The 23976-nt window shown below is 37.5% G+C and overlaps 12 protein-coding genes across 12 annotated transcripts; 5 read left to right on the top strand and 7 right to left on the bottom strand.

Moving 5' to 3' along the window:
• Nucleotides 1–702: 702 nt before the first annotated feature.
• On the top strand, nucleotides 703–1276 carry SPOG_03327 (ribosomal protein subunit S18; the record flags this gene model as incomplete). The annotated part of the gene is made up of 2 exons (XM_013169740.1): nucleotides 703–726; nucleotides 800–1276. The coding sequence occupies 2 exons, from the start codon at nucleotides 703–705 to the stop codon at nucleotides 1274–1276; spliced, it is 501 nt and encodes a 166-aa protein (XP_013025194.1).
• Nucleotides 1277–1660: 384 nt separating this feature from the next.
• On the bottom strand, nucleotides 1661–3288 carry SPOG_03326 (phosphomethylpyrimidine kinase). The gene has a single exon (XM_013169739.1). The coding sequence runs from the start codon at nucleotides 2748–2750 to the stop codon at nucleotides 1779–1781; it is 972 nt and encodes a 323-aa protein (XP_013025193.1). The 5' UTR covers nucleotides 2751–3288; the 3' UTR covers nucleotides 1661–1778.
• Nucleotides 3289–3736: 448 nt separating this feature from the next.
• SPOG_03325 (translation release factor eRF1 family protein) lies at nucleotides 3737–5340 on the top strand. Its single transcript, XM_013169738.1, has 5 exons — nucleotides 3737–3884; nucleotides 3938–3991; nucleotides 4042–4340; nucleotides 4409–4515; nucleotides 4566–5340. Exons 1-5 carry the CDS (start codon nucleotides 3805–3807, stop codon nucleotides 5178–5180), a joined length of 1155 nt encoding a protein of 384 aa, XP_013025192.1. The 5' UTR covers nucleotides 3737–3804; the 3' UTR covers nucleotides 5181–5340.
• SPOG_03324 (nucleoporin Nup61) lies at nucleotides 5245–7131 on the bottom strand. The gene is made up of 2 exons (XM_013169737.1): nucleotides 6939–7131; nucleotides 5245–6891 (listed from the first exon to the last, which is right to left on the bottom strand). The coding sequence occupies exons 1-2, from the start codon at nucleotides 7103–7105 to the stop codon at nucleotides 5451–5453; spliced, it is 1608 nt and encodes a 535-aa protein (XP_013025191.1). The 5' UTR covers nucleotides 7106–7131; the 3' UTR covers nucleotides 5245–5450.
• Nucleotides 7132–7163: 32 nt separating this feature from the next.
• Nucleotides 7164–10352, bottom strand: SPOG_03323 (isoleucine-tRNA ligase). Its single transcript, XM_013169736.1, has one exon. The coding sequence runs from the start codon at nucleotides 10142–10144 to the stop codon at nucleotides 7253–7255; it is 2892 nt and encodes a 963-aa protein (XP_013025190.1). The 5' UTR covers nucleotides 10145–10352; the 3' UTR covers nucleotides 7164–7252.
• A 274-nt stretch (nucleotides 10353–10626) lies between these two features.
• Nucleotides 10627–10998, bottom strand: SPOG_03322 (uncharacterized protein; the record flags this gene model as incomplete). Its single annotated transcript, XM_013169735.1, has 1 exon — nucleotides 10627–10998. The coding sequence occupies one exon, from the start codon at nucleotides 10996–10998 to the stop codon at nucleotides 10627–10629; it is 372 nt and encodes a 123-aa protein (XP_013025189.1).
• Nucleotides 10999–11153: 155 nt separating this feature from the next.
• SPOG_03321 (TRE Xcomplex subunit Tex1) lies at nucleotides 11154–12344 on the bottom strand (the record flags this gene model as incomplete). The annotated part of the gene is made up of 7 exons (XM_013169734.1): nucleotides 11154–11297; nucleotides 11335–11413; nucleotides 11456–11700; nucleotides 11742–11810; nucleotides 11857–11948; nucleotides 11995–12268; nucleotides 12318–12344. 7 exons carry the CDS (start codon nucleotides 12342–12344, stop codon nucleotides 11154–11156), a joined length of 930 nt encoding a protein of 309 aa, XP_013025188.1.
• A 105-nt stretch (nucleotides 12345–12449) lies between these two features.
• SPOG_03320 (CAMK/RAD53 protein kinase Cds1) lies at nucleotides 12450–14467 on the bottom strand. Its single transcript, XM_013169733.1, has 8 exons — nucleotides 14079–14467; nucleotides 13975–14023; nucleotides 13887–13918; nucleotides 13755–13839; nucleotides 13407–13666; nucleotides 13144–13353; nucleotides 12881–13089; nucleotides 12450–12802 (listed from the first exon to the last, which is right to left on the bottom strand). The coding sequence occupies exons 1-8, from the start codon at nucleotides 14334–14336 to the stop codon at nucleotides 12517–12519; spliced, it is 1389 nt and encodes a 462-aa protein (XP_013025187.1). The 5' UTR covers nucleotides 14337–14467; the 3' UTR covers nucleotides 12450–12516.
• A 172-nt stretch (nucleotides 14468–14639) lies between these two features.
• SPOG_03319 (dephospho-CoA kinase) lies at nucleotides 14640–15701 on the top strand. Its single transcript, XM_013169732.1, has 2 exons — nucleotides 14640–14845; nucleotides 14895–15701. Exons 1-2 carry the CDS (start codon nucleotides 14809–14811, stop codon nucleotides 15575–15577), a joined length of 720 nt encoding a protein of 239 aa, XP_013025186.1. The 5' UTR covers nucleotides 14640–14808; the 3' UTR covers nucleotides 15578–15701.
• Nucleotides 15702–15891: 190 nt separating this feature from the next.
• SPOG_03318 (ribosome biogenesis protein Urb1) lies at nucleotides 15892–21199 on the top strand. Its single transcript, XM_013169731.1, has 2 exons — nucleotides 15892–15970; nucleotides 16011–21199. Exons 1-2 carry the CDS (start codon nucleotides 15940–15942, stop codon nucleotides 20669–20671), a joined length of 4692 nt encoding a protein of 1563 aa, XP_013025185.1. The 5' UTR covers nucleotides 15892–15939; the 3' UTR covers nucleotides 20672–21199.
• SPOG_03317 (proteasome maturation factor Ump1) lies at nucleotides 20772–22554 on the bottom strand. The gene is made up of 2 exons (XM_013169730.1): nucleotides 21293–22554; nucleotides 20772–21120 (listed from the first exon to the last, which is right to left on the bottom strand). Exons 1-2 carry the CDS (start codon nucleotides 21524–21526, stop codon nucleotides 20965–20967), a joined length of 390 nt encoding a protein of 129 aa, XP_013025184.1. The 5' UTR covers nucleotides 21527–22554; the 3' UTR covers nucleotides 20772–20964.
• Nucleotides 21691–23903, top strand: SPOG_03316 (uncharacterized protein). The gene is made up of 4 exons (XM_013169729.1): nucleotides 21691–21896; nucleotides 21984–22043; nucleotides 22136–22191; nucleotides 22312–23903. Exons 1-4 carry the CDS (start codon nucleotides 21802–21804, stop codon nucleotides 23631–23633), a joined length of 1533 nt encoding a protein of 510 aa, XP_013025183.1. The 5' UTR covers nucleotides 21691–21801; the 3' UTR covers nucleotides 23634–23903.
• The last annotated feature ends 73 nt before the right edge of the window (nucleotides 23904–23976 follow it).

The following is a 23976-nucleotide window of genomic DNA, read 5'->3' as shown; positions in this document are numbered from 1 at the left end:
AGTAGTATACTAGTTAATTTAGGTTATTTTCTTCTCTTGCTGCGTTTCCGTTTAGGTTAAGTTATATATATATCTACTTATTTTCTTTTCTTTTCTTTTTTTTTTTTTTTTTTTTTTTTTTTTTTGTTGCATGGTTGATTGACCTGCATACAATTTATTATTACCACACTCGTTTCAATTTGCTCAATACATATTTTTGCTATGATTCCTTTTTTGATTTTACAAATTCCCTTTTATTTTATTTTATTTCTTTTTAACTTTTGGACATCTTAAAAATGTTCTACCCAGGTAATTTGATAATGCTTATTTTCTTCGTCAATGTTTGTTCCGCCTCCACCTGTGAGGTTTCCTTTTCTATTTTAATGTTTTAATTGCTTTTGATGATATTTGATTGTCTTATTGGGATGACTTACCGTTTAACCCGTCTTTGACGTTTAGTGTTGCTTTGTAATTACGAGAAATCAACCATCAAAGGTGGGATGAACTAAATCAAAGCTATATATAATAAGATCCTACTGCAAAGATGTGTTTTAATATAGACTTATCTGATTTACGAATATAAGTAAACATATGCAAAGATTCCTTTCCTCAAATCAGCTTACTTTTTAGGAAATAGTGAAGGTTTATTATGATACGCAATAGTGAATTTTCAGAAATGGAGGGAGCGTCCAGTAACCGGATTTAACAGTGTACAGTAATGAAATGGATCTCTTGAAAGAGCTCCAGGTAAATTACATTTGATCAAAACCGATCAGAAAAAGGAGGCATGTTTACACGGAAACTCTTCAGTTCACTTGAGAATAATTGGAGATATGTATCTCAAAGTGTTAACTTCCAAAGGAATCGTCCGTTCTCTACTGGCTTGTCCGTTAAAGTACCAAACACACCGAATTTTAATGTGAAGAAAAACTCTGGTTTCCAAAGGCGGAGTGATTCGTTTATTCCACCTTTTCTAGTTCCAAACGTTTCCGAGGGTCAAGTGTACTCTCCAAGCGATTTGAAATTTGAAACGGTGGAAGCACGAAATCAAGCCAATTTCTTCAATGCCAAAAAAAACGACTGCTTTAAGGCTGCTAATAAGAGTCCAATAGAATTTTGGAAGAACCCTGTTGTATTGTCCAGTTTTATTACTGACCTGGGTCGTATTAAGCCAAGAGCGGATACGGGTTTGAGTGCAAAGAACCAAAGGCTTGTTTCTCGTGCCATTCGTCGAGCCAGGGCAGTGGGAGTTTTACCTACCAAACATAAGTCTGTATATGCAGAACGAGAAAAGTAATAAAGATACATACTTCCCAGTGTATATGCTGGGAACCTATTGCAATGGCCCAAGAATAAAAGGATGGATCAGAAAAAATTACGAGACGAAAAGAGCTAGTAAGATTTCCAAAGTTGGAAATAATGGATTTGGTTGGGTTTCCAAAACATATGCGTGTGTTAAACGTGAATAATCTTTTGTAAAGCACCCGGAATGGTCGTTTTAGCTTTCGTGAAATCTTTTGAATTTTGTAATTGATCCCTATGGGGTCTAAAGAGTATTACAATTGACTACTTTTCACTAATAGGTTTGACCTTCGTACCATGAGTTTCATAGATTTCGAAAGAAATGTCAATGAGTTTAAAGATCAAATAAAAAATTTAGGAAAAATAACAATGATAATTAGGTTAATCTAAAGCAAAAAATTAGTAACAGCAGTTTGTTCGTCAAACATAAAGGGTATCCCTGTTTAGAGCAGGACGTAAGAGGCAATAATAGGCATTTATCAAAAAGCACTTTATTTTCATAATTTTGTTTTTGAGGATGAGATAGATGAATGCAATTCGGTGGTAGCAGTGGAAGATCTTAAATGAAAGGTTACGATTGGGTTGGAAGGGGAACAAGAAGGCTTTATTTTAGAGAATAATTGAGCAGATCGGTTAATGGATGAGGTATCTTCTTGTGTATTGAGCAATGCACACTCAATGGATTGCATTGCTTCTTGAATAGCTTCTATAGGAGGTTTTCCCAATGCTAAATTTGAGGCAATGGCTGCGGTTATTGAACAACTAGTTCCATGAACGGCTTTGGAATGAAGTAAATCATATGGTTTTTGAAACACATAAAAAGTCTTTCCATCAAATATCAAGTTTATAGTAAAAGAGTTGGCTGTTGGCATGCTGGTAATCTCAAAGTTCTCATTATATGCAACATGATAACCATTTAGCACGATAAATTTAGGCCCTGCTTTATGGATTATTGTAACAAGTTTCTGAATGTCGTCAAAGGAATGAAGGGCGAAGGGCACGTGTCCAAGAGCCCGCTGAACCAAAACATAGGCTTCCATAATATTAGACGAATAGACGAGTACATGAGGGAAAAGATGCTTTATAGTGGCTGCTATTGCAGTTCGTTCACACATAATGTGCCCAGCGCTGCTAATGATCACTGAATCCATGACTATATTTTTTACTTGATGCCGTTGGAGAGTCTCTGCAATACGGAGTACGCTTTTCGAATCTGGTAACATTCCAATCTTTACCGTATGGCATTCAATATCGCTGAGACAAGCATCCAATTGCCTCTGGATGAGTAGAGGGTGAACGGAATATATGCCATCGATCCCTTTTGAGTTTTGTGAGGTTAGCGCCGTCAAGACCGACATCCCATACACTCCATATGCTTGCATAACTTTCAGATCAGCTTGAATCCCAGCACTTCCACTACAATCGGATCCAGCAATAGACAGACAAGCAGGAGACTTAAGAAACTTCATGAGGAAAGAAAAACAAATGCAGGAATGGGTGAGTCGGATTCAAATCAATAAACAGTGAATTCCAAGGAAGGATGAGCAACGCCAAATTATATCAAAAACTGTCGAAGAATATTGAAACTTTGAAATATGGAAAGACTCTTTTTATGAACAAACTCTTTTTTAAAAAATTGTTTGCTTTTGATACAATCCCAGATCTGCTTCCTGCAAATTACCATTCATCCATCCGCTGCTTGTGCATCTGGGTGCAAGTATGCGAGCGCGATTCAATGATCATTTTCGTACCTTAATGTATTTTTATTGAAAAAGAAACTAGAAGCTTAATGTTATTGTATTGGTAACAGAAGGAAAGAGAAAAAAAAAAAGAGTAAAGAAACAAAGCTACATCCGGCCAAGGCGAATTACGGACTGGTAAGGATCAAATGCGCACTGAACTTAACGTTTTCGTCTTCTGAGGGCCTTTTGTTGTTGTTGTTTTTGTGTCCTCTTATTATTTTCGCTGTTATGTTGTCTCGAATTGCATGTGGGGTAGATTAACTTTTATCCCCACAGTGTAAACAAAAGAAAGAAATGAACAATCAGAAAGAGGATGCTGAAACTAAAAAAAGAAAAAAAGAAAAAGAGAAAGAGAAAGAGAAAAATCCATTTGTTTGAGTGATGTCTCAGTGATATTGCGATGTCTATCAATTCTAGAGATTTACTTGAAAATACGTAACTCGATACCTATCAAACAGCGTTTGAACAGGCTTCCTCGCCCGTTTATGACTAATAAGAAGCAGAAATTCTCTTCTACTAGACGGAGCACATGTATTACAATGTTATGTTTGACTTGATTTCATTTTTTATAGAGGAACTCATTTCAACAAATGAATCGTCGTGGGATTTTTTCTAAAAAGGATCTGTTCATCTTCATTCTTTCGTTTACTAGTTTTATTTTTATTTTTATTTTTAAAAGAAAATTCCATGATATAAAGGCCTTCGTCCCCTTGCCATTTTATTCTTACTCTGCTATGATGTATTTCGCTCCATTCCTTGTTTTTTTCCTTACACTTTTAAAATGAAGCTGATTCACAAAAATGTAGAAAAAACAGGGTCTGGAGAAATTACAATGTATCCAGAAGAGCCTGAAGACATGTGGTATGCTTTTAAACTGTTCTTACTTTGCTAGATTTTGCATAGTAACATTTTAGGCACCTTTACAATATACTCCAAATTGGCGACCAGCTGAAGGCTTCCACGATTCGGTAAGCATGTTTTGAAAGTTCATAAAAATTGGCTAATAATTCCGTTTTAGTCGTGTTGTCAAGGTTGGAGCCACGGGTACCACTTCTAATTCAAGAGAAAAAATGACCTTGAAAGTTTTGGTAGAAGCTACAGACTTTGATACAAAAGCCGCTGAATTACATATCAAAGGGAAAACAACCGAATACCACCCACTCGTAAGGATGGGTTCATATCACACACTGGATTTGGAGTTACATCGAAATTTTACACTTTACAAAAATGAATGGGACTCGTTCGCTTTAGATCGAGTGGATGCTGCCTGTAATCCATCAAGGAATGCAGAAATTGGGGCAGTGGTTCTCGAGGAAGGTATATTCTCTCCTGTTCACGGATTTATTATCTTGCTTTGCTACAGAAATACTAACACCAAGTTATAGGTCTCGCAAATATTTGTTTAATAACTGATTATATGACTATTATGCGCCAACGAATTAATCAAACTATTCCCCGAAAACGCAGAGGGGATAGCAGCGCTTATCAGAAGGTATGCATATGAAGTTGAAGAATGCTGTACTCTCATACTAAACTCTTCAGGGTTTAAACAAATTTTATGATACTGTTTTTCAAGCAATTTCTACAGAGCTTGATTTTGACAAACTTAAAGTCGTTATCCTAGCCTCTCCTGGTTTTGTCGCAAAAAGTTTATTCGATTATATTATGGAAATGGCAGTAAAATTGGACCTAAAACACATTTTCAAGGCGAAACAAAAGTTTTTGATTCTTCATTCCAGTACTGGCCATATCCATTCTCTTAACGAAGTACTTAAAAATTCAATTGTTGAGTCTAAGCTGGCAGATACAAAATACATTCAGGAAATCCGCATGCTAAACAAATTTTACCAAGTTATGAATGATGATGACAGACGAGCTTGGTACGGCCCAAAACATGTCGAAAAGGCCTTTGAATTTGGTGCTATTGGTGAACTTTTGATTAGCGATTCTTTATTCCGAAGCTCTGATATTGCTACTAGAAAGAAATGGGTTGGCCTCGTAGATGCGTTAAGAGAAACCAGTAGTACCATATACATTTTTAGCAGTCTTCATGAATCCGGGAAACAACTTGATTTACTCTCCGGAATAGCTGCTATCTTAACATATCCTGTGGAAGAAGAAGATATAGAGGAAGAAGAAGAAGAAGCAGAAGAATAAAGCTAACGAAAAAACAACCACAAAAAACTCATTCTTCACTTTTATGATTTTCAATGTAAATGAGGGTTGAGTCGAGGATTTTAGAGTAATTCTGAGCTGGTTCAGTGTAATCAAAATATATTCTTTTCGTATCTAATTAATTCATTTTTACAAAACCACTTAAAGCATGCCCATCCAGTATTTAAGTGAATCAATACACTCTTAAAATACAAGCCAAACTCATAGCAAAGTCTATGACGAAGTACACGGCCATCTTCCAGTGTATACTACTTATAAAAGACCCTTCTTTTCGTTCAAATTTTTTACTAGTTGCTCAGCTGTATTTTTTTCTTTAACGCGAACCAAATAGGTTACCAAAGCTTTTCCATCTTCAGAAGCTGCTGGAACAGTCAAAGCTTTCTCTCCAGCCATCTTATATTCAAAGTCTTTACATAAACGAACGTTTAAAAGAAGCTTACCGTTACCATCAACGCGTGCAAGAAGTCTGGCGGCATTAGTAGTTCTATCAACATTTAATTTTAAGGGGCCGAGACCAATGTCTGTATAAGACTTTGTAGTGCTATTAAAGAGATAAAGTTTGGCCCTCGTTTCGAAAATACTGTCTTCATTCTCTTCACCTTGACCTTTACTAATCGCTAAAGAACTGTCCTGCCTTTCTTCAATTTTTTTATCCTCTTCTTTGTCATCCTCAACGGTCTCAGATTGCTGTTCTTCCTCATTCTTTTTATCGGAACCTGCTTCGTTATTTACACTAGCGGGAGATTTAGCTGCAAAAGAGAATGGATTAGGATTAGTACCGAAAGAGAAGCCAATCGATGCAGCGCTAGGAGGATTCACTTCAGGAGTTGGAGTTGGCTTTTTAGCTGATAAAGGGTTTGTAAAAGTAAACTTTTTCTCAGGAGCTTCAAATTTAATAGGCTTGCTGGGATCCCATGAAAAATTGAATCCCTTCTTCTCAGCATCCTCCTCCTCTTTGTTTTCGGTGCTTAAATTAGTGCTTGGCTTCTTTTCTTGTTGCTCTTGTGAAGTCTTTTGGAAGGAAAATGTGGGAGTGAAAGAAGGTTTTTGACCAAAAGAAAAAGGGTTCTTGGTCTGAGCTTCTGATCCAAAAGGTAATTTTTTCTCTTCATCCGGTTTACTGATTTCCTTATTGAAGGCAGCTAAAGGACCTGTAGGAGTAAGTGAAGAAGGGTTGAACTGAAAAGATTTGCTAAGATCAGGAGCGGAGAATCCAAAACGTGGAGCACCTGGGACAGGTAAAGTAGATTCGGATGGTTTAGTAGAAGTAGTTTCAGAGGGCTTCACTTCATTATCCTTAGGACTCTTGCTAGAATCCATTTGAGAAGATTTTACAGATTCCGCCTCTGAAGATGGCTTTACAGCTTCATTTTGTAGTTTATCTTTGTCTGCAGAAGATACTGAGCTCTCAATGGAAAAAAGATGCTTTTTGTATTCTTCCATTAAAACAGAAAGATTTCCGAATGGATCATTTTCTAAACTTTTTTGTACGCTACCCAAAAATGCTTTGTTCAATCCTCGTTTCTTTAATAATGTGTCATATTTGTCTGTCGAGGAAGCAACATTTGTCGGTTTTCCAAATGTAAAGGGAGAGGCAACAGATTTAGCAGCCTCTGGTTTTGCCAATCCTGAAAAAAGCCCAGCCTGCTGAGACATTCCAGCAGGTCGTTTCCTTGTTTTAGGTTTAGCAATTCTAAACTGTTAGCTTCGACAGCACTTCATCATCATTAATTTTCATACTTTCTAGAGGCAATGACATCGGCAGATGCTTCGGTCGCTAGTTCAACAGAACCACTGCGATCATCATCAGATTCATCCTGATCCTTTGTAATTTGATGATCAGCACCGCGTTTCGACATTTTTACAATTTGGCAAAGGTCAAACTCCCGTTTGGTGAACACACTCATATAACGGATAACACGAAGTCTCACTATTTTGGAAGGAGGATTATTAGAAAATAAAGAAAGGATATTATTTAGGTATCAATTTAATAGAAAATGAAATAGTCTAAGTTACAAAATTAAATTTTACTCTTCGTAGACAAAACGATGTATTTATGGGGACATGACGCTGTTGCAACGTTGGCATACTTCTCCTTCTGAAACTGTATGCATCCAACATCTCAAGCACTTTTTCAACTGCGCAGGTTGCATCCTAATTTGTAACTTTCCGAGATTAGATGCCGCAGTATTCTGCAGAGTCCACAAGGAGGAATTTTTTGAGTCACTAGTAATGTCCAGTGTATGCAAACGGACGCTAGAAGCACCCAAAATCAACGATAGATCATTCCCATATTTCTTCAGAACATTCTGCAATCCTTGATTATCAACCCCAATTATGGTCTCTGTTTCCAATGGACTTCGAATACCATGCTGATTCCTTGCTTCTTGTAGCAACAAATTAAACGAATACTTTATCTTTAGCAATAATTGATGCTCCTCCAATAAAGATTCTTTATCTTGCTTGACGAATTTCTGTAAATCTTGAAGCAAAAAGTCTGTACCAGCATGAAAAGGCGTAGAATACGAAGGCTGTAAAGCCTTGGGAAAGCTCCTCCATACCTCTTGAGACAACAGTGGTACGATAGGGGACATTGACCACAAAAGGGTTAGCAGAATTTTATATAGTGTAGTTTGAGCACTTCGCCTAGAAAGACTGTTTGGGGCATCTGAGTACAACCGATCTTTGATTGAATCAAAATAGGTTGAAGAAAGAAAACTGTTCATATATTGAAAAATACTTTGAACAACCTTATTGAAAGCGAGGGAGTTGTAATTCTCTTTGACTTCATTCTGAAATTCACTTGTTTTCGCAACAGCTAATTGATCAACACGATGAAGTCGATTATAAACAACTTCGTCTGCCAAAGAAAAATCGCCCAGATTCCCCAAGCAGAATCGACATGTAAGTCTCCATTTTTTTAGCGATTCCCCAACTTGGTTTAGTAAGTTGGGTCCGAGATTTATGTCGTTAGTACTATCACAACTGCCAACCCATAGTCTCAACAAATCTATGCCGTACAACTGCTTTTTTGAGGTAATATTTTTTCCATCCAAAATATCTTCTGGGTCCGTAACATTTCCTAAAGACTTGGATTGTTTCATTCCTTTTTCATCAAAGACAAAACCATGAGTAAATAAAGACTGAAAAGGTGATTCTTTTATGCCAGTAACTGCAAGATAAATCAGAATAAGAGACTGAAACCAACCTCTATGTTGATCACTTCCCTCAAGGCATAAATCTATAAGAGGTTTATCTTTACGAAATGGTACTGTAGTAAAACCACTCCCGGAATCAAACCAAACATCAAGAGTTTCTTTCCCACGAACATAATCTTTATTTCTGAATTCCGGAGGAACCCAATCAATATTTTCATCTTCGTTGAACCAGGCATCAACTCCTTTTACTTTCATCTTGTCTATGATATAAGAAATACTTCTTGAAGTAAGTAATGATTTTCCGGAAGCTTTCTCATAAAGTACAGGAATCGGAAGACCCCAAGAACGTTGTCTTGAAATACACCATTCAGGACGACTGTTCAGAAACCCGGAAAGCCGTGACTTTCCAGTTAGGGGAATCATTTTAACCGATTGAAGAGCTTCAATCGCTTTATCTTTAACAGCTTCCAAAGAAATAAACCATTGAGCAGTTGCTCTCAAAATTAAAGGCTTCCGATTTCGCCAGTCATATGGATAACGGTGTTTATAAGGAGCTAGCTGAACTACCATGCCATTGGCTTTCATAAGCTCAAGAACCTGTTTTCCTCCTTCATTTAACACATTTAAACCAAATAAGGATCCACCCAGAGCATCTTTTGTGTATACGCCATTATCGTCGACGGGAGAAAAAGGGGGAAGAGAATGTTCCAAACCTAGTAGATAATCATCCATTCCGTGTCCCGGAGCAACATGTACAATGCCAGTACCAGTGGTATCAGATACATATTCGGCAGGTAGAAATGGAAACACTTTCCCGGGAATCAAAGGATTTTGATATGTGAGTGATCGAATAGTATCATAGGTACATGTTTCAATTTCTTCAAAACTTTCTAGAATAGGCAATGAATTTACCAAGCTCTTTGCTACAATATACTTCTGTTCACCATTAGAAAAGATTCCATACTCCACTCCTGGATGAAAGGCAAGTGCCAAATTGGAAGGTACAGTCCACGGTGTAGTAGTCCAAATTAAAGCCTTTACATTTTCATATGGTTTTCCTTCCACCGTAAAATTATTCACTGGAAATGAGAAGTAAAGCGAAAAACTAACATGATTATCATTATATTCAATTTCAGACTCAGCAAGGGCAGAACGACTGGATGGACTCCAGTATACAGGCTTTAGCTGTCGAAAAACCATTTCTTTCTCTACCAATGTTTGGAAAACTTGTAATTCTGAAATTTGAAACTCATGGCTCATAGTCGTATATCTGGAAAACCAGTCTCCCATAACTGCCAAACGACGAAAGAGGTTCATCTGACCATTCATGGCATTTTCTGCAAACTCTTTGGCCGTTTTTCGTATCTGACATGGGGATCCTTCTTTATCATTTTGTTGTACCGCTTTCAATTCAATAGGAAGCCCATGACAATCCCATCCGGGAACATACCTGATTTGATAGCCATTTAGCAGTTTCCAGCGATTCACGATATCTTTTAAAATTTTATTCAATGCATGACCGATATGTAACTTTCCATTCGCGTAAGGAGGTCCGTCTAAAAGAACGAAAGATTTTGAAGAGGGGAGGTTCTTCTTCTGCCATGAGTATAAATCATCAGTTATTTCTTTCATATACTTCTTCTCATTTTCACGTTCATCACTTCTAATAGGGAAATTTGTTTTTGGTAAACAAAGCGAATTGGAGTATTTCTTAGCATTCGCTTGTTGACTAAGAAAACGGAGTCCAATTTTCGGTGTTACTAGCCGATTTTCTATATAGGCCTTCATAAATTATATTTATTCAAATTAGCATGTGTGTGCGCTACTTGTTATAGAACAATAGGATCCATCCAAATATTGTGGTAGAAGAGATACAAGCTTAAGACTTGAAAACCTTGTTGCTATTATCCTTCTTACCACATCAAGATAAGAAACTATTCATTCAGTTATTTTAGTTTTTGTTTCTTTGATACCCTTAACTACAAACAAAGTAGAAGTATTCCTATTGCTGAATTATTACAAAGATAGAAACTAGCATGAAGCCTTTCAAGTCTAAATTCCAAAAACTACAAGTATAGTCCTTAAAAGAGATTGCTATCAGTGTATTATTAGCAGGTTCTTTCAAAGGTGTCGTATATCCTTTGATCGTGAAAACTAGTACCACGGCTTCAAAAAAAAAAAAAAAAAAAGAACCCTTATCCTATAGGCTAAGAAATAAATAGATAAATTACTCAAAAACTTTTTTATTAGAAGAAAAAACCTTTAACAACTCATGACTCTGTTCGCCGTTGGATCAGCCTCTCGGCAGCGTCCATGTCAACATGAATTCTTTTCTTTTTACAAAGCCGAAGAATTTCATTATGAGAAACGTAAATTGGCTTTACGACCGCGTTGAATTGACTGCCAAGACGCAAATATTCCAAGTAGGCTGATTGAGCTTGTTCAGAAGAATCAAAAGTTAAATACACTCTATGATCATCTTTCCATGTGATTATCATGGATTCTACAGGAAAATATTTGCGTAAAAGAGATTCCGTCAGATAATAAGCATGTACTTGCAAAATGTACGCTGTAGATGTCCCACACGACGATAGTGAGGGTTTTAATACTTCGACCTCATCTTTACCAGGCATTGATGACATGAAAACTCTGTCTATGATTCAAGGTTTAGAAATTCAGCGATTTTTTCTGTGTCAGAATGCAGTGTCGGTAAAGGGTGAGTGCATGAGTGTAAATAGCAGCATCAAGATAACTTAAATTATGGCATAAACGAAAATATATCCAAGATGTTATAATTTTATATACCAAAAATCTTTAAGCCACTGCTGGTAGGCTCAGTAAAAGCATATGCTAGAATATGTTTTGTAGGATTCCAAGCAAGCTTGTTCAAAGGACCGTTCGTCGGTTGCTTCCAAATTTGTTCACCAGTAAGAGTATCCGCCTAATCATTAGCAAAAAATAAATAATTTTGTCCTTACAATATCGATATAACGATCTTCAGATCCACTTGCCAAAAAGCGGCTATCAAAACTGAAACCCAAAGAACGGATAGGATATCTAATAGAATTTAGTAAATACTGTTGCTTTTAAAATCCTTACGTTGATCTTGTAATGGAACTTTGGCATATCCATTCATCGGTATCCCATAATGTAACGATCGCATCGGCTCCGCCAACAGCTATGCGCTGATTGTCAGGACTAATGTCTATACAATAACAATTTGACGTATGAGCTTTGATTTCATATACTCGTTGGAGAGATGGCCATTCAATGACTTGGACAGTGCCTAAACCGGTAGTCATGAAAAACAAGTCTTCACTAAAGGACCAGCAGCATTCATTTGTCTTTGATAATTAGCTTAGTAAAAAGATAGAATATGAAATACCTCACAAGGTTGCTGGAATGTCTGCATAATTTGCCATTCCCTAGCATCAATGAAGGAAAGCATATCATCCTATGTTTCTTAGTTAGCCAAAGACAAAAAGAAGCATTATTTTTACCCGACTTCCAACGCAGCAATATCGCCCGGAAGGACTCCAACTACCGTAGATGTTGTTGTAATCACTCTGAATTTCCGCAATGGGTTTAGCACCTAGTCAAACGTTAGCAAAGAACCAATATATCAAGAGGATACATACTTCGATAATCCCAAAAGCGAATCGTTTTTCCAGAGTACACGGTCATTAATCGATCAGAATGAGTTGGATCCCATACTACTTGTTCTACTAATCCACTGCTACGTGATCCCAATTCCGTTGAAAACTTAAAGTCTAAACGATCCAGGTTCCAAATACGAACCGTGCTATCATTGGAAGAGGTTGCGAGACGGTGACCTGAAACATTCCATCCTAACGACCGAACTGAACCTTGGTGACCATGTAGGTCGCGAGTTCTTAGTTCTGAAAAGTTTGGCTAAATCAAATTACATGTCAGCTAAATGAAAAAAGAGAAAGTTTCTTACAACTGGCTCTATAATTGAGGAGCTCATAGAAGACAAGCTATGAACCGCTGGTTCGTGACAAGCGTAGTATAGGACACTCTCTAAAGTAAATTTTGGAACTTACATACGACTTAGAAACCCAGCAGCATACAACTGTTCTTCAATGTGAATTAAGAAATCTAATTGAAAATATAATTACAAAAGATAAAGATATATGCATCTATGAAGGTGATTGAATTTGTTCAGTAGACTCATGACCACATTCTGAAAGCGATGGAGAATCCAAAGGATTTATAGATAATTCTTTTTTAAACCATGGATGGTCTAATGCTTCCTTTTCAGAAATCCGCTTCTCGGGGTCTAGTTGAAACATTTGCGTGATCAGGTCGATTCCTTCTGGTGATATTTCATTTTCCAGTAGTGGAGACATAGGGAAATCTGCCTTATTAATAAGTTTGATGGATTCTTCTTGATTTGGTGCTGCAAAAGGTATAGTTGCGGTTAATCTAGTAAGGTATTAGCATCTGCCGGAAGCAAGGATATCACATAGATAGATCCTAGAAAAGAAAGATTTATATACATACGTAACATATAAAACACATCCAAGACTCCAAATGTCTACTTTGTTGTCATACCCACCCTCAGGAGGAGCAGTCTTAGATTGCAATATTTCCGGGGCCAAGTAACCCATAGTTCCGCAAAACGTTTCAAAGAATGTGCCTCTGCCATGAATAACTTTAGCTAAACCAAAATCAGAAAGTTTCAAATGAAAGTCTTTGGTAATCAGAATATTCTAACATGCGCATTAGCTCTATACTTTGAAGGCATATGAAACTGTTAAATATACCTCTGGTTTGATATCTCTGTGCGCAATACCACATTCATGTAAATAAATAAGCGTTTCTAAGATTTCTTTCAATAAAGGTTTACAGTCTTGTTCATCTATTGAACCGTTTGCAATTAGAAAGTCCATAAGATCCCCTCCTTCCACATATTCCATGACAATAAATAGCTCTTCGTCCGTTTCAAAAACTTCCCGACATTGCACAACACCAGGCTAGAAACTATTAGCATTATAAAAATACTTTGAAGCAAACGTCGAATACTTACATGGTGTAATGTTTTCAAAATTTCAATTTCTCGTTGAAACATTTCGGTAGCACGTTTTTCGGAACTGGTGAGTAGGATTTTTTTCTTGTTGATAACTTTGATCGCATAGCATTCGCCGCTCTCTAAATCAACTGCCAGCTTAACCACAGCAAAGGTGCCTGTGCCCAGGGTACGAAGAACTTCGTATCTATTTACGTTCGAAGTAACCAGTTCTTTCCTCATACTCTCTGAACGGTTGTAAGGAATTTGACATAAAAATCCTGCAAGTGTCAGATGCCATATAACTGGTTTCCCCATGGTCAAAGCATAATCTATCTCATACACCATAATATATTCTTTTTCACTTACGAATTTCATCTTTTGGTACTCCTAATCCAACCCGAATCTCATCCCCATGCGACAAAATACTGCGACCATTTTTCGGTAACCTTTCCTGGTATGATGTCAGTAAAAAGCTTAATTATAATACGATTCGCTTACCAAATTCAAAAATGTGCCGTTAGAAGAATGATCTTTATAGACTGTTAGAACATAAAAGAGCAAATCCTTGTTCCATTCAAGTCCTTACCGTGTAGAAATATAACGTTATTTCGGTTTTCAGTTTCACTAGCATGACCCTACCTTGTTTAGCATTGAACGCGAAACACATACGAACTGACGCCAATATCCTACCTCGTAAATTTCAAAGTGAAAATTGCTAATCCTAGGACCTCCTATAACAACTTCACAGGAACGGTGTCGACCAAATCTCCAGAAGCCATTGTGAATATCTCGCGTAAGAGGTATAACTTGTGTTTTCCCGTCGCCCATTCGAGTCATTACCAACTTTAAATAGACATTTTCAGTTTGTGTTGCCAATTCAGAGGGTTTGTCGGACTCATTCACGGGAGTCACTTGTGTAGCCTGCGTAGCATCATCTACATCTTCCATTGTGTACAGAAGGAAACTTTTACTAACTCAAAAATCCTCACTTTAAATTGCAAAAAAAAACAAAAATTTACAATGCGAGAATGTTCAGAATCTCCTGATGATGATATGATTTTTTCAACGTGGATGTCAAAGATGAACCTTGGTCTGAACTGACCACATATTGAGATTTACTATATAGAGAACTCCTGTTGCAAAGCTTTATATACGATAAGGCATCCTTTAAAAGTGTCTAATATCACTTAACGTGCTTGTCCACAAACCAGCGATGTTATTAAGTATCAAGAAAAGTAGATTTTTCCTATATTCAAGTATCCTTTTTTTCTTCATTGTTATATATTAGTTTCTTTTTTCCAAACGAACTTGTTGTTCGTTAGTTGATGGTTTATAATTCTTGCGAACTGCAAACCCTTTAAAGAGTAGAATTCAGATTGTAACACTCATTGCTTTTTCATAGTAAAAATCGCTTGCTTTTATGTTAATTATAGGATTGACAGGATCCATTGCTACTGGTAATGATAAAATTGACTTCAAAAAATTATTAATATGGAGTGTGTTTAGGGAAGACAACGGTTTCCAAGCAGTTTCATGAGAAATACCATGTTCCGGTAATTGACGCTGATATTCTTGCAAGAAAAGCTGTTGAGCCGGGTACGAAATGTCTACGGCAAATTCGAAAAGAATTTGGCCAACAGGTTATTCTCCCTGACGGTACACTGAATCGACCTGAACTAGGCAAGATTATTTTTGAGACTCCTTCAAAGCGTAAACTTTTGAATTCGATTGTTCATCCTGCCGTTAGGAAGGCCATGCTGAAAGACATACTTTATTATTACATAACTGGCCATGGCATGGTCATACTCGATATTCCACTATTGTTTGAAGCCAAAATGCACACTATATGTTGGAAAACCATTTGCGTTGCTTCTACGACAGAAATACAAAAACAGCGATTGTTGAAGCGAAATCCTGAATATTCTTCTGAAGACGCCGACCGGCGCATTCAATCTCAAACACCCATTCAAGACAAGGAGACCCTTGCTGACTTTGTCATTGATAATAACTCAGATTTCAACTCTCTTTCTCAAAATATTCATGCAACCTTTGTTAAAATGCAACCTTCCTCCATGTGGACCCTAAGCTGCCTTATAATACCTGCCTTGCAACTTCTTATGCAATTCTATTATTATTATCGCCAAATGCAAAAGGCAACGAACCAGAAGAAAATCCATTTAACCCAATAAACATAGACCAAACCAAACTCGATCACTAAGAATTCAACTCCCTTAAACCTGGGTTGTTTCTAGTGCCGAGCGAGCGTGACTTGATAGGACATTAGGCGTAAATAAAATATGTATGCAGCTTCCATCTTGTATGGAGAACTTGTAGACAGTAAAGAATGATACAGCTAAAAAAATGATTACCTAGATTTCTAAATCTTTTTAAGCTCATTTTGATATTTCTTTTTTTTTATTCATTAGTCTTCGTTTTATATTTAAAAGGCATAAACGATAGTTTATATTCTGTCTCTAAAAGGCATACATCTCTCCCTACCCTTTTCCAACACCAATTAGTAGACGGTCTTATCCAGCCAAATTTTGGCAAAATGGATGCTTCTACGATTGATTTAGATGCTGGTTCGTGTCTCATTTTATAATTGTATACTAATTTCTTCAGAAATCCGGAATTTGGGGAAAATTCTCATTGAGCATCCTGCTCATGTGGAAAAAGTTCTTCACACTTTAGAGTTGGATAATTCGGCTCTACGGTACATTGATGCGATTCTAAACAGCCATATAAAGCAACTGTATCGTAATTTATCCTCTAATTCTCCTCTACATACTCTCTCAACCTTGAGAGCAATGGCCTCATGGAACAATGGGGTTGCTTGTAGTCGAGTTTTCCAAGCCTTTGACTGGAGTAGTAAAGTGTTTACGAAGATGTTGCAACTTTCTAATCAAATGAACTCTTCAAAACGAAACGTCAAACGTATGCGTTTTGCGTCTTCCAAGAAACGTTCCTCTTTCATCTTCCTGTTAATTACATTGATTCGATACGGTACTCAAGAGGTGCGCACGGAGCTCATCAACACAAAAAATATAACTACTCCCTTATTTAAAGGAATCTGTAACGATGAACCGATTGTTTTGAAAGATCTTTTACAGACTTGGCTTACATACATAATCTTAGATCGTAATGTGAATAGAGCTACAAAAATTTTCTATTTTAATGAGTGGTCTTTGAACTGCATTCTAAGTCTATATTCGCGAGAAGAAGAAATCAATGGGGTTCCTTTGTACGAGCTTGTTCACAAATTTTTTCTTCGGGCTTGCACTGTTCCTGGAGAAGGTCTTTGTTTTTTCTCAATGGGATGGCACGCTCCTCTGAAATTTGAAGCTAATAAGAGCGTTTATAACCGCGTTCTCCAGTCCCTTCTGCCTTCACTACATATATACACCGATCCTTTGCAGCGGGAGCTTTGTTTAAAAATATTGAGTGCATGTCCTGATATATCTGCCTCCTTTTTGGAAAGAAATAGCTTGAATACTGAGGCGACACTAAGCTCTCAATGGATTTGCTTCACCTCCTTCCTTCAAACTTTTCTAAACATGGACTTGCCTGAACCCTTTTTTCATCCTGAAACCAAGTCCACTCCTTCTATTCATAGTATTGTTGAGAATGTTTTACCGGCATCGTTTTCAAAGCCTTTAATGTTGAAAGCTTTGAATAGTTCAGATAAACTTGTCTGCTACCTAGGCTTGAATACTTTATTATCGGCCTTCAAGAGATTAAAAGCAGTTTTGGCGACTATTGACAAATCTGAATTAAGTTCTGAACGAAAAATCTCGTTAACTGCATTAATTACTGATGTTATCTCCAATCGCCTTCCTGATGCGCAATTATTCATTCAGCTTTACACGACAAGTAAGCAAGAACTGTTGACAGATGCTGTTTCGAAAGTTATTCTATATTTTTATCTTTTTTTCCCAGAAACTGTCTTGAAACTCAAAATCAGCAGCAATGTTTTCTTGGGCATTGACTTCTCATCATTTTCTATCGATCGTCCTTTCTCCCGTTCTCACTTACAGAGCATTGTTCAAATCCTACAGTTTCTACCTGATATTAAGTGGTTTGAGCTGTCCAATTCCCCGTTTATTTTCCTGACTTCTCTTTACCTAAGGTCTGAGTACTCTCAGTTGAAGGATGCTGTCGTTAAAGTTCTGGAAGATGCTTTAGCCGAAACTGATATTGTCTCGCCATGTCTTTTAGTATCTCCCATTATACCTATGTTACAAGCTTTGGAAGCTATACCTGGTGAACATGTTGACTCTGTCCTCCAGTACGCCAATGCATGCATAAACCGTTGTACATCTCGTGTTTATGCATATTTAGATGCATCCATAAGCTATTGCAAGGAATCACTGTTAGATTATCAAGATGGAATGGTCCCGCCGTTTTCTCCGATTTCGATAGTGCTTGTTGAGCAGGTACCATTTCTCCTGAAAGACACCTCGGTTAGTCAAGATGCTAAGTTATGTATTTTAAGTTGGATTTTCAAATCCTTAATTTTTTTCGGCTGCTGTGGTGAGTCTTTCGAATGCCTCTCGAAATTATTTAAAGGATTAATTAGTGTTATGGCTGACTATGACTTTGCTGCAAGCCATACCAATGCTTTTAGCCAAACCATCGAGAAGTTGGCAGGGAATAAGGAATTGGAAGAGTCATTACCAAATTTAGACTTGCTATCATCGCTTTTGTTGACTAACGAGGATTCATTTTGGAAAATCGTTTCGACTCAGTTTTCTATTCAGCCAAGGTTTGCTCTTCTTTATTTTTCTATTCTGCTAAAGAAACTTGCTATTTTGTTGATCAACGGTAAACCAGACATGAAGCCTCTTCTCGGATTACTTTCAGAAAATGTACAATTATTTTTGGATTTAGTGGATGATCATTTATACTTAAATCTGAAAAATATTTTTTCTAGTCCTGTAAACTTACAAAGTTTTGTCATGCATCCTGATTACACTGAATTTAATTTGCAGTATGCCGATCTTCTTTATGTAACCGATGCGTTTAATACTGAAGGCTACATTAGCAAATTCTCCTTTCAAGAAACGAAAGATCTATTCAATCATCCACGAGAAGACGATCTATGGAAAATGCCTCTCCTTGCTAAGTATATGGAGCTGTGGTCTCACGATCAAATTGGCAGTGTCTGCCAAACTATCGACTTGTTCATCCAAGAGCACACTCTGTTCGTCAATCAACACTGCTGCAGCATTTCACCAGTGCTGTCAAAGTATATTAGTTATGTATCGACATGTAAACAAGAATTGTCTGAGCAAACTTTTGAGGTGCTGCTCAAAAATTCTTTGACGCAATTCACGGAATTATCGATATCTTTAAGTGAACATATTTGCCAGTTGAAGGAACGTTTTAGTGAAGCTTGCATGATAAAGGCTTCAGAGACATTAGAATCTGTATTACTTGAGGGTTGTGACGATATAAGAGTAAATATTATATGCTCTCTTATAAACACGTCATCTGAAATTGCGTCTAGGTTATGGAAGCTTTTCCTTTCTAACAGAGCGCTCGGTAGTCAACTCTGTAAAGAATATATCGGGTTATATAGCGTTTTGGCTCAGAAAGTTGATACCAATCATGTTCCTTTGAACGAAGTTGAAGAATGGTGTACGTTTATCCTCGAAATGAATAGAGAATACATTCTAAATAATTTATCGATCCTTGCTATTGCGTTCCCTATGGTTTCGTTGGGCAGGGTGAAACCCTCCTTGATTGACGAAACTATGTCTAAGCTATCGGAGGATTACCTACCGTATGAAATTTTTGAACTCTTGAGAATTATTACTTCAAAGAACGAAGTCTCTTCATCAAAAGTCGCCAACGTATGCTCTGATATTTTATTGTTGTTGACTCGTGTCTTTTCAAGTAATGATGGATTGGACAAGAATGTGTCTTCATTTGTTGATTACTTTGGTGTTTATTTGGTTGACAATTCAGAAAGTGTGAAAAACGTAATTAGCAAAACAGTTATAGACAACTTTTTGGAATCAACTCTAAGACATCTTCAGTGTAAGTCAATATTGGAATTCAATCTTAAAGTCTTGTTTTCTGTACAAACAGGACAATGCAATTCCTCAAAGATTTTGCAAATGATATTGGCACATGAGGGCAATCCTTTGTTGTTGGAGGATTCTTCTAATGACAATAAGTCACTTATTGCTGCTACCATTTGTAAGCTTACGATAATGGGCAATAACTACTCATTATCGATTATGGATCAGATTATTCGCTTATTCAAAGGTCGATACACACTCCATGACTCAATCCTCTGCGAGCTTCTGCGATATATGGAAGAAAGACTTAACGTTAGCATCGCCAGTCGTTACAAAGGTTGGGTTATCACGAATGATGAGGACGTAATAACAATGTCTATAAAGGATAGATCTTCGGTTTTAGAGCCACGAGTGGCTTTGGAAAGTATTCATCATTATCCTTCAGATTATATTCCGATTCAACTGGAATCGTTACAAAATTTGGAAATATGCGAAAAACTTTTGAAGGCATCAGAATTTGAATGGAATGAAAAAATTTATCATCCACTTTTTGCATTGGGTGTTGTTGGAGCATTATATCATACAAATCCACAAGTCTCTAATATGCAAGTTATATTGCAGCAACACTTTTTTGGATTAATATTAATGGGTCTTTCACTGCATAATGAACAGTTACGAGCTGCTAGTTTTCATTTCATTCAGCATTTCCTTTTGGGATTAGAAGATCAAAAGCTTCGTGAAAGGCACCTCGTTAAGCTAGTACTCTCAAGTGTGATTGTTAATGTTTCTTCTCCAAGTCAGAGATTAAGCACATTAATGGCGAATTTTTATGCTCAGAGTATTAGTATAATTATGCGGCCATCCCATCACATGTTTTTAGGTATCAATCGGTATTTTTTGCAAAGACAACACATTGATACTGCGGATATCCCTATGTTTTATGAATTATTATACCCTTCTTCCGATTACACAAAGTGTCTTTCTTGGTTATTGTCATTGTTACTGGCAGGCTTACAGAAAGGTGAAGATCTAAAGCTATACCTTCGTCGTCATGTATTCGAAACAATATCTACATTGTATGAATCTTGTGTGGTGAATAAAGAGATACGAGAAGCCATTTCGAAAATCCTTTTAAGGGTAGAGGCATTAGGTGCTGGTGGTATCTTAAAAAAGCATAATGCTGTGTACTCCTTACTGCAGTTACTTCCGCAGAATGAAAATACGCTACAATCGAAATCACTAAACATAGCAGAAGCCTAAAAAGGAAAGGAAAAATCTAAGTCGTTTTGTTATGGGAATCCGGTTACGTACAAATAATAGAACTTGAAAAAAAATTTTGCTTACTCAATAAAAGAATAAAAGGATATGGAAGGATTTATTATAGAACTACAAACGTGGATAAAATTCATGAAACCATAGAGAAATCGATTTGGAAGAAACTAGTGTATGCGCTTAATTCTATCATTATAAAAGTAACAAATAAGGCCAAAAGGAAGACAGGGAAGTTTGAGAGAAGGAAAAGAAGGAAGGATCATAGAAGTGTAGAAAGCTTTTTAAAGACCGTAACGAGCAGCCATTTCGTTTTGAAAAGTCATTTCCATTGGGGCTTGGCTAGTGTATATATCAGTTTCGTCTAAGCAAGCTTCACGGTTGGCAAGGATATCTGCATGAAAGTTACTAGGACCACCCAAAGCCATAGGTCGGACGCTCTAAATAAACAAGTTAGCAAAACAAGTTTTGTTCCTAGAAGCAAACAACGATTCCATAAATTCTGCAAAAAAATTTCCAAGTTTATTAAAGTTAAACGTAAGTTTTAAGAACATTCTTCTTAGAAATTCTGGATTCAATCACTAGGATTCAATCACTATTTTATTTACTTACCTGAGTCGACAAGCGCAATTCCATTTCACGACGAACGGGCTCGTGCAAACCATAGATACGACGCATACTATCCAATCGAACTTGTCTTTGTTGAGCTTCCCAGTTGGCAAGGCGATTTTCCAGAGGATGTTTATTTTCTGATTCGTTAACTGTAGGGCCGTGAGGGCTCAAAACAGACAGTTTGTAATCTCCAGAAACATTGGAGGGCACATTTGATTCAGGAACAATCTGCATGGTTGAATTCTTAAGTTACAGAATATTCTTTGAACAGACTCGATGGTGGTGGTTATTGGAGAAATTCACAGTACGCTTCGCTTTCGAGTCTTCAGAAGGGCTTGTCACTTGTTGATGATGTCTGTTACTTGGTTCGTTGAGCATTACCCTTCCTGTACAAGAACGCGAAAAGGTACCTTGACACAAACAGATAAGGAGGAACTTGGCCACAACCAAAATAGAGACGAATTTTAAAGTAGAGTATTTGGAAAAGAAAGGGGAAAGGAGACATCATAATGTCTCAAGTGATTCAGTATTCTGAAGCGGATTTGCTGTATCTGTCTAAATCGCCGCTTATAAAAAAACCAGAAAATTTACCAGAATGGATACTGTATGTAGTTTTGTGTAATATTTTTGAGAATCAATATGCTATAAATATAAAATGCATCTTTTCCGGGCTTTATTAACACATGTTTAGTCCAGAGGCTATGAAAGCGGATCGTGAGCGACATATTCGTCAGGAGAAGGAAATGAAAAGGTATGAAGGGATTTTAGGGTCGTGCAAATATTGAATTGGGATTTGCTTTCCGTAAGATTGAATGCAGTAACAACTAACTTAAGTTTTCGCAGTAAACATGATGATGAGGGAAGACAAATGCAAGCAGAACGAAAATTTGCCAAATCAAGTAAGTTTTATCTTTTTTAGGATGGTGTGGTGAAGAGGGATGATGATCTTTTCCACGGTGTCTGAATGAACCATCCTTTTTCTTTTTCATAAAGGTGGGACAAGTTAAACTAACCCGTAGAACACGAAGATATCATCCTTGGGCCTCCAAAACTCAGTTTTGCAAGCAGCAATGAAAATGGCCGCTCTATCGGTCGTCATGATGATTTATTATCTTTAGGAAACGTTTATAGTGGATCTACATCAGTGCGCCATCGAAATGGAATGGGAGGGCCTGCATCAAAAAATGGTGCTTTAAACAATATCGGGTCGACGTCATCGGCTTGGACAAGTCTAAACAAGCATGGTCGTAAAAAGGATTTTGATCGTCGAGACGATAATGAAGGTTTAGAGCGGTTAACGAAACAAAGAGCCAGTGCTAGTGCTGCAAGTCCTTTGATCCCCAATTCCACTGAAGAATTTGAAGCATGGAAGCGTATGATGAAAGCTTCAACGAATTCAGTTGAGTCTCCAATCACTTCGGGAATGCCAGCTGTTGCCCACGTGGCATCACAAAAGCCTGTTCCTTCCCTTTCGAGGGCTGCTTCTGGTTCAGGATCTTCGCTTTCCGCTCGTGGAAATGTTAGCGTTGACTCTCTTTTTGGAAAGCGCTCGGCTGCCCCGTCTGTTGCTACCGTCGCACCTCCCGTTGGAACTCCTGGTGGTACGCCCCCGCGGTTTGCCTCTCCTGCTCTTGGATTGGAAACAGCAGCTCATGTTGCTCCTCCTACTACTTCATCAAGATTCAGCAAATTCTTCAATGGACTGAGTGGTCCGGAAGTATCAAAACAACCGACGCCATCAGCATCCCACACGGCTTCTCCGAAGGTTAATAATGCTCCTGCTGTTCCTTCTGCTGCCCTTGATAAAGATGCAGAGGGGTTCCAACGTGTCCTTGCAATGCTAGGACGTCAAACACCTAGTGCATCTGCCTCTCCTAGAGTTCCCGTGACTCAGCCATCTGCTACTCCTATTCCTCCTGGTGCTAATAATGCTAATCCAGTTGCCATGTCTACAATGTCTTCTCTTGCTTCTCCTACTGCTTCCGTTGCTCCTCCTCCGGGATTGGGCGGTCATGCTCTTTCTAATGAAGATGCTTCGTTTTTCCGTTCTCTTATTCATTCTGATACCAGGCCCATTCCTCCACCACCGGGATTCTCCACAAATGCTATGAGTTCTATGAATTCCCCTGACGAATTTGTCTCCAATCCTCCTGGTTTTTACAATCACTATCCAGTGGGACCCGCAGCACCTATAAACTCTGTACCAGCCCCCGCTCCTCCTCCTGGTTTTGGGTTTCAACAGCCTCCACTTCCATATTCACCAGGATTTTCTCCTAACATGTATGGTCAATCACGTATGTCAGGCCATCCTCTCCCTGACCTTTCAAGAACTTCTCACTGAACCTTTGCTTTTTAAGACAAAGAAAGTTTGTAAGAGTTAGATAGTAATGAAGTCGCAAAGAAAGGTTTTATATGGATATTATGAAGGTATTTTAGGGAATTATTAAAGCAATGAAATCTGCACATGTCTTGAAGTATGATAATATCTAGTAGAGAACTACTGGTTTCCTTAATAAGTGGTTGGTATATCTGTTTTCACCAAAGGATTACTTATTTGCAGAGATAAACAAATAAATGTAGAATAATTTAATGTTATTGAAGCGTACTTGAGCTAAGCATGTGGGAAAGTAATCTCCATATAAACGTGCACAAGGAAGTTGTGACATTGTAACATATCGAAGGTT

Source organism: Schizosaccharomyces cryophilus (assembly GCF_000004155.1).
Source record: "Schizosaccharomyces cryophilus OY26 unplaced genomic scaffold supercont4.7, whole genome shotgun sequence".
Taxonomy (NCBI): Eukaryota; Fungi; Ascomycota; class Schizosaccharomycetes; order Schizosaccharomycetales; family Schizosaccharomycetaceae; genus Schizosaccharomyces; species Schizosaccharomyces cryophilus.
The sequence above is the reverse complement of the archived record's forward strand: the minus strand, read 5'-3'. Positions and strand labels throughout refer to the sequence as shown.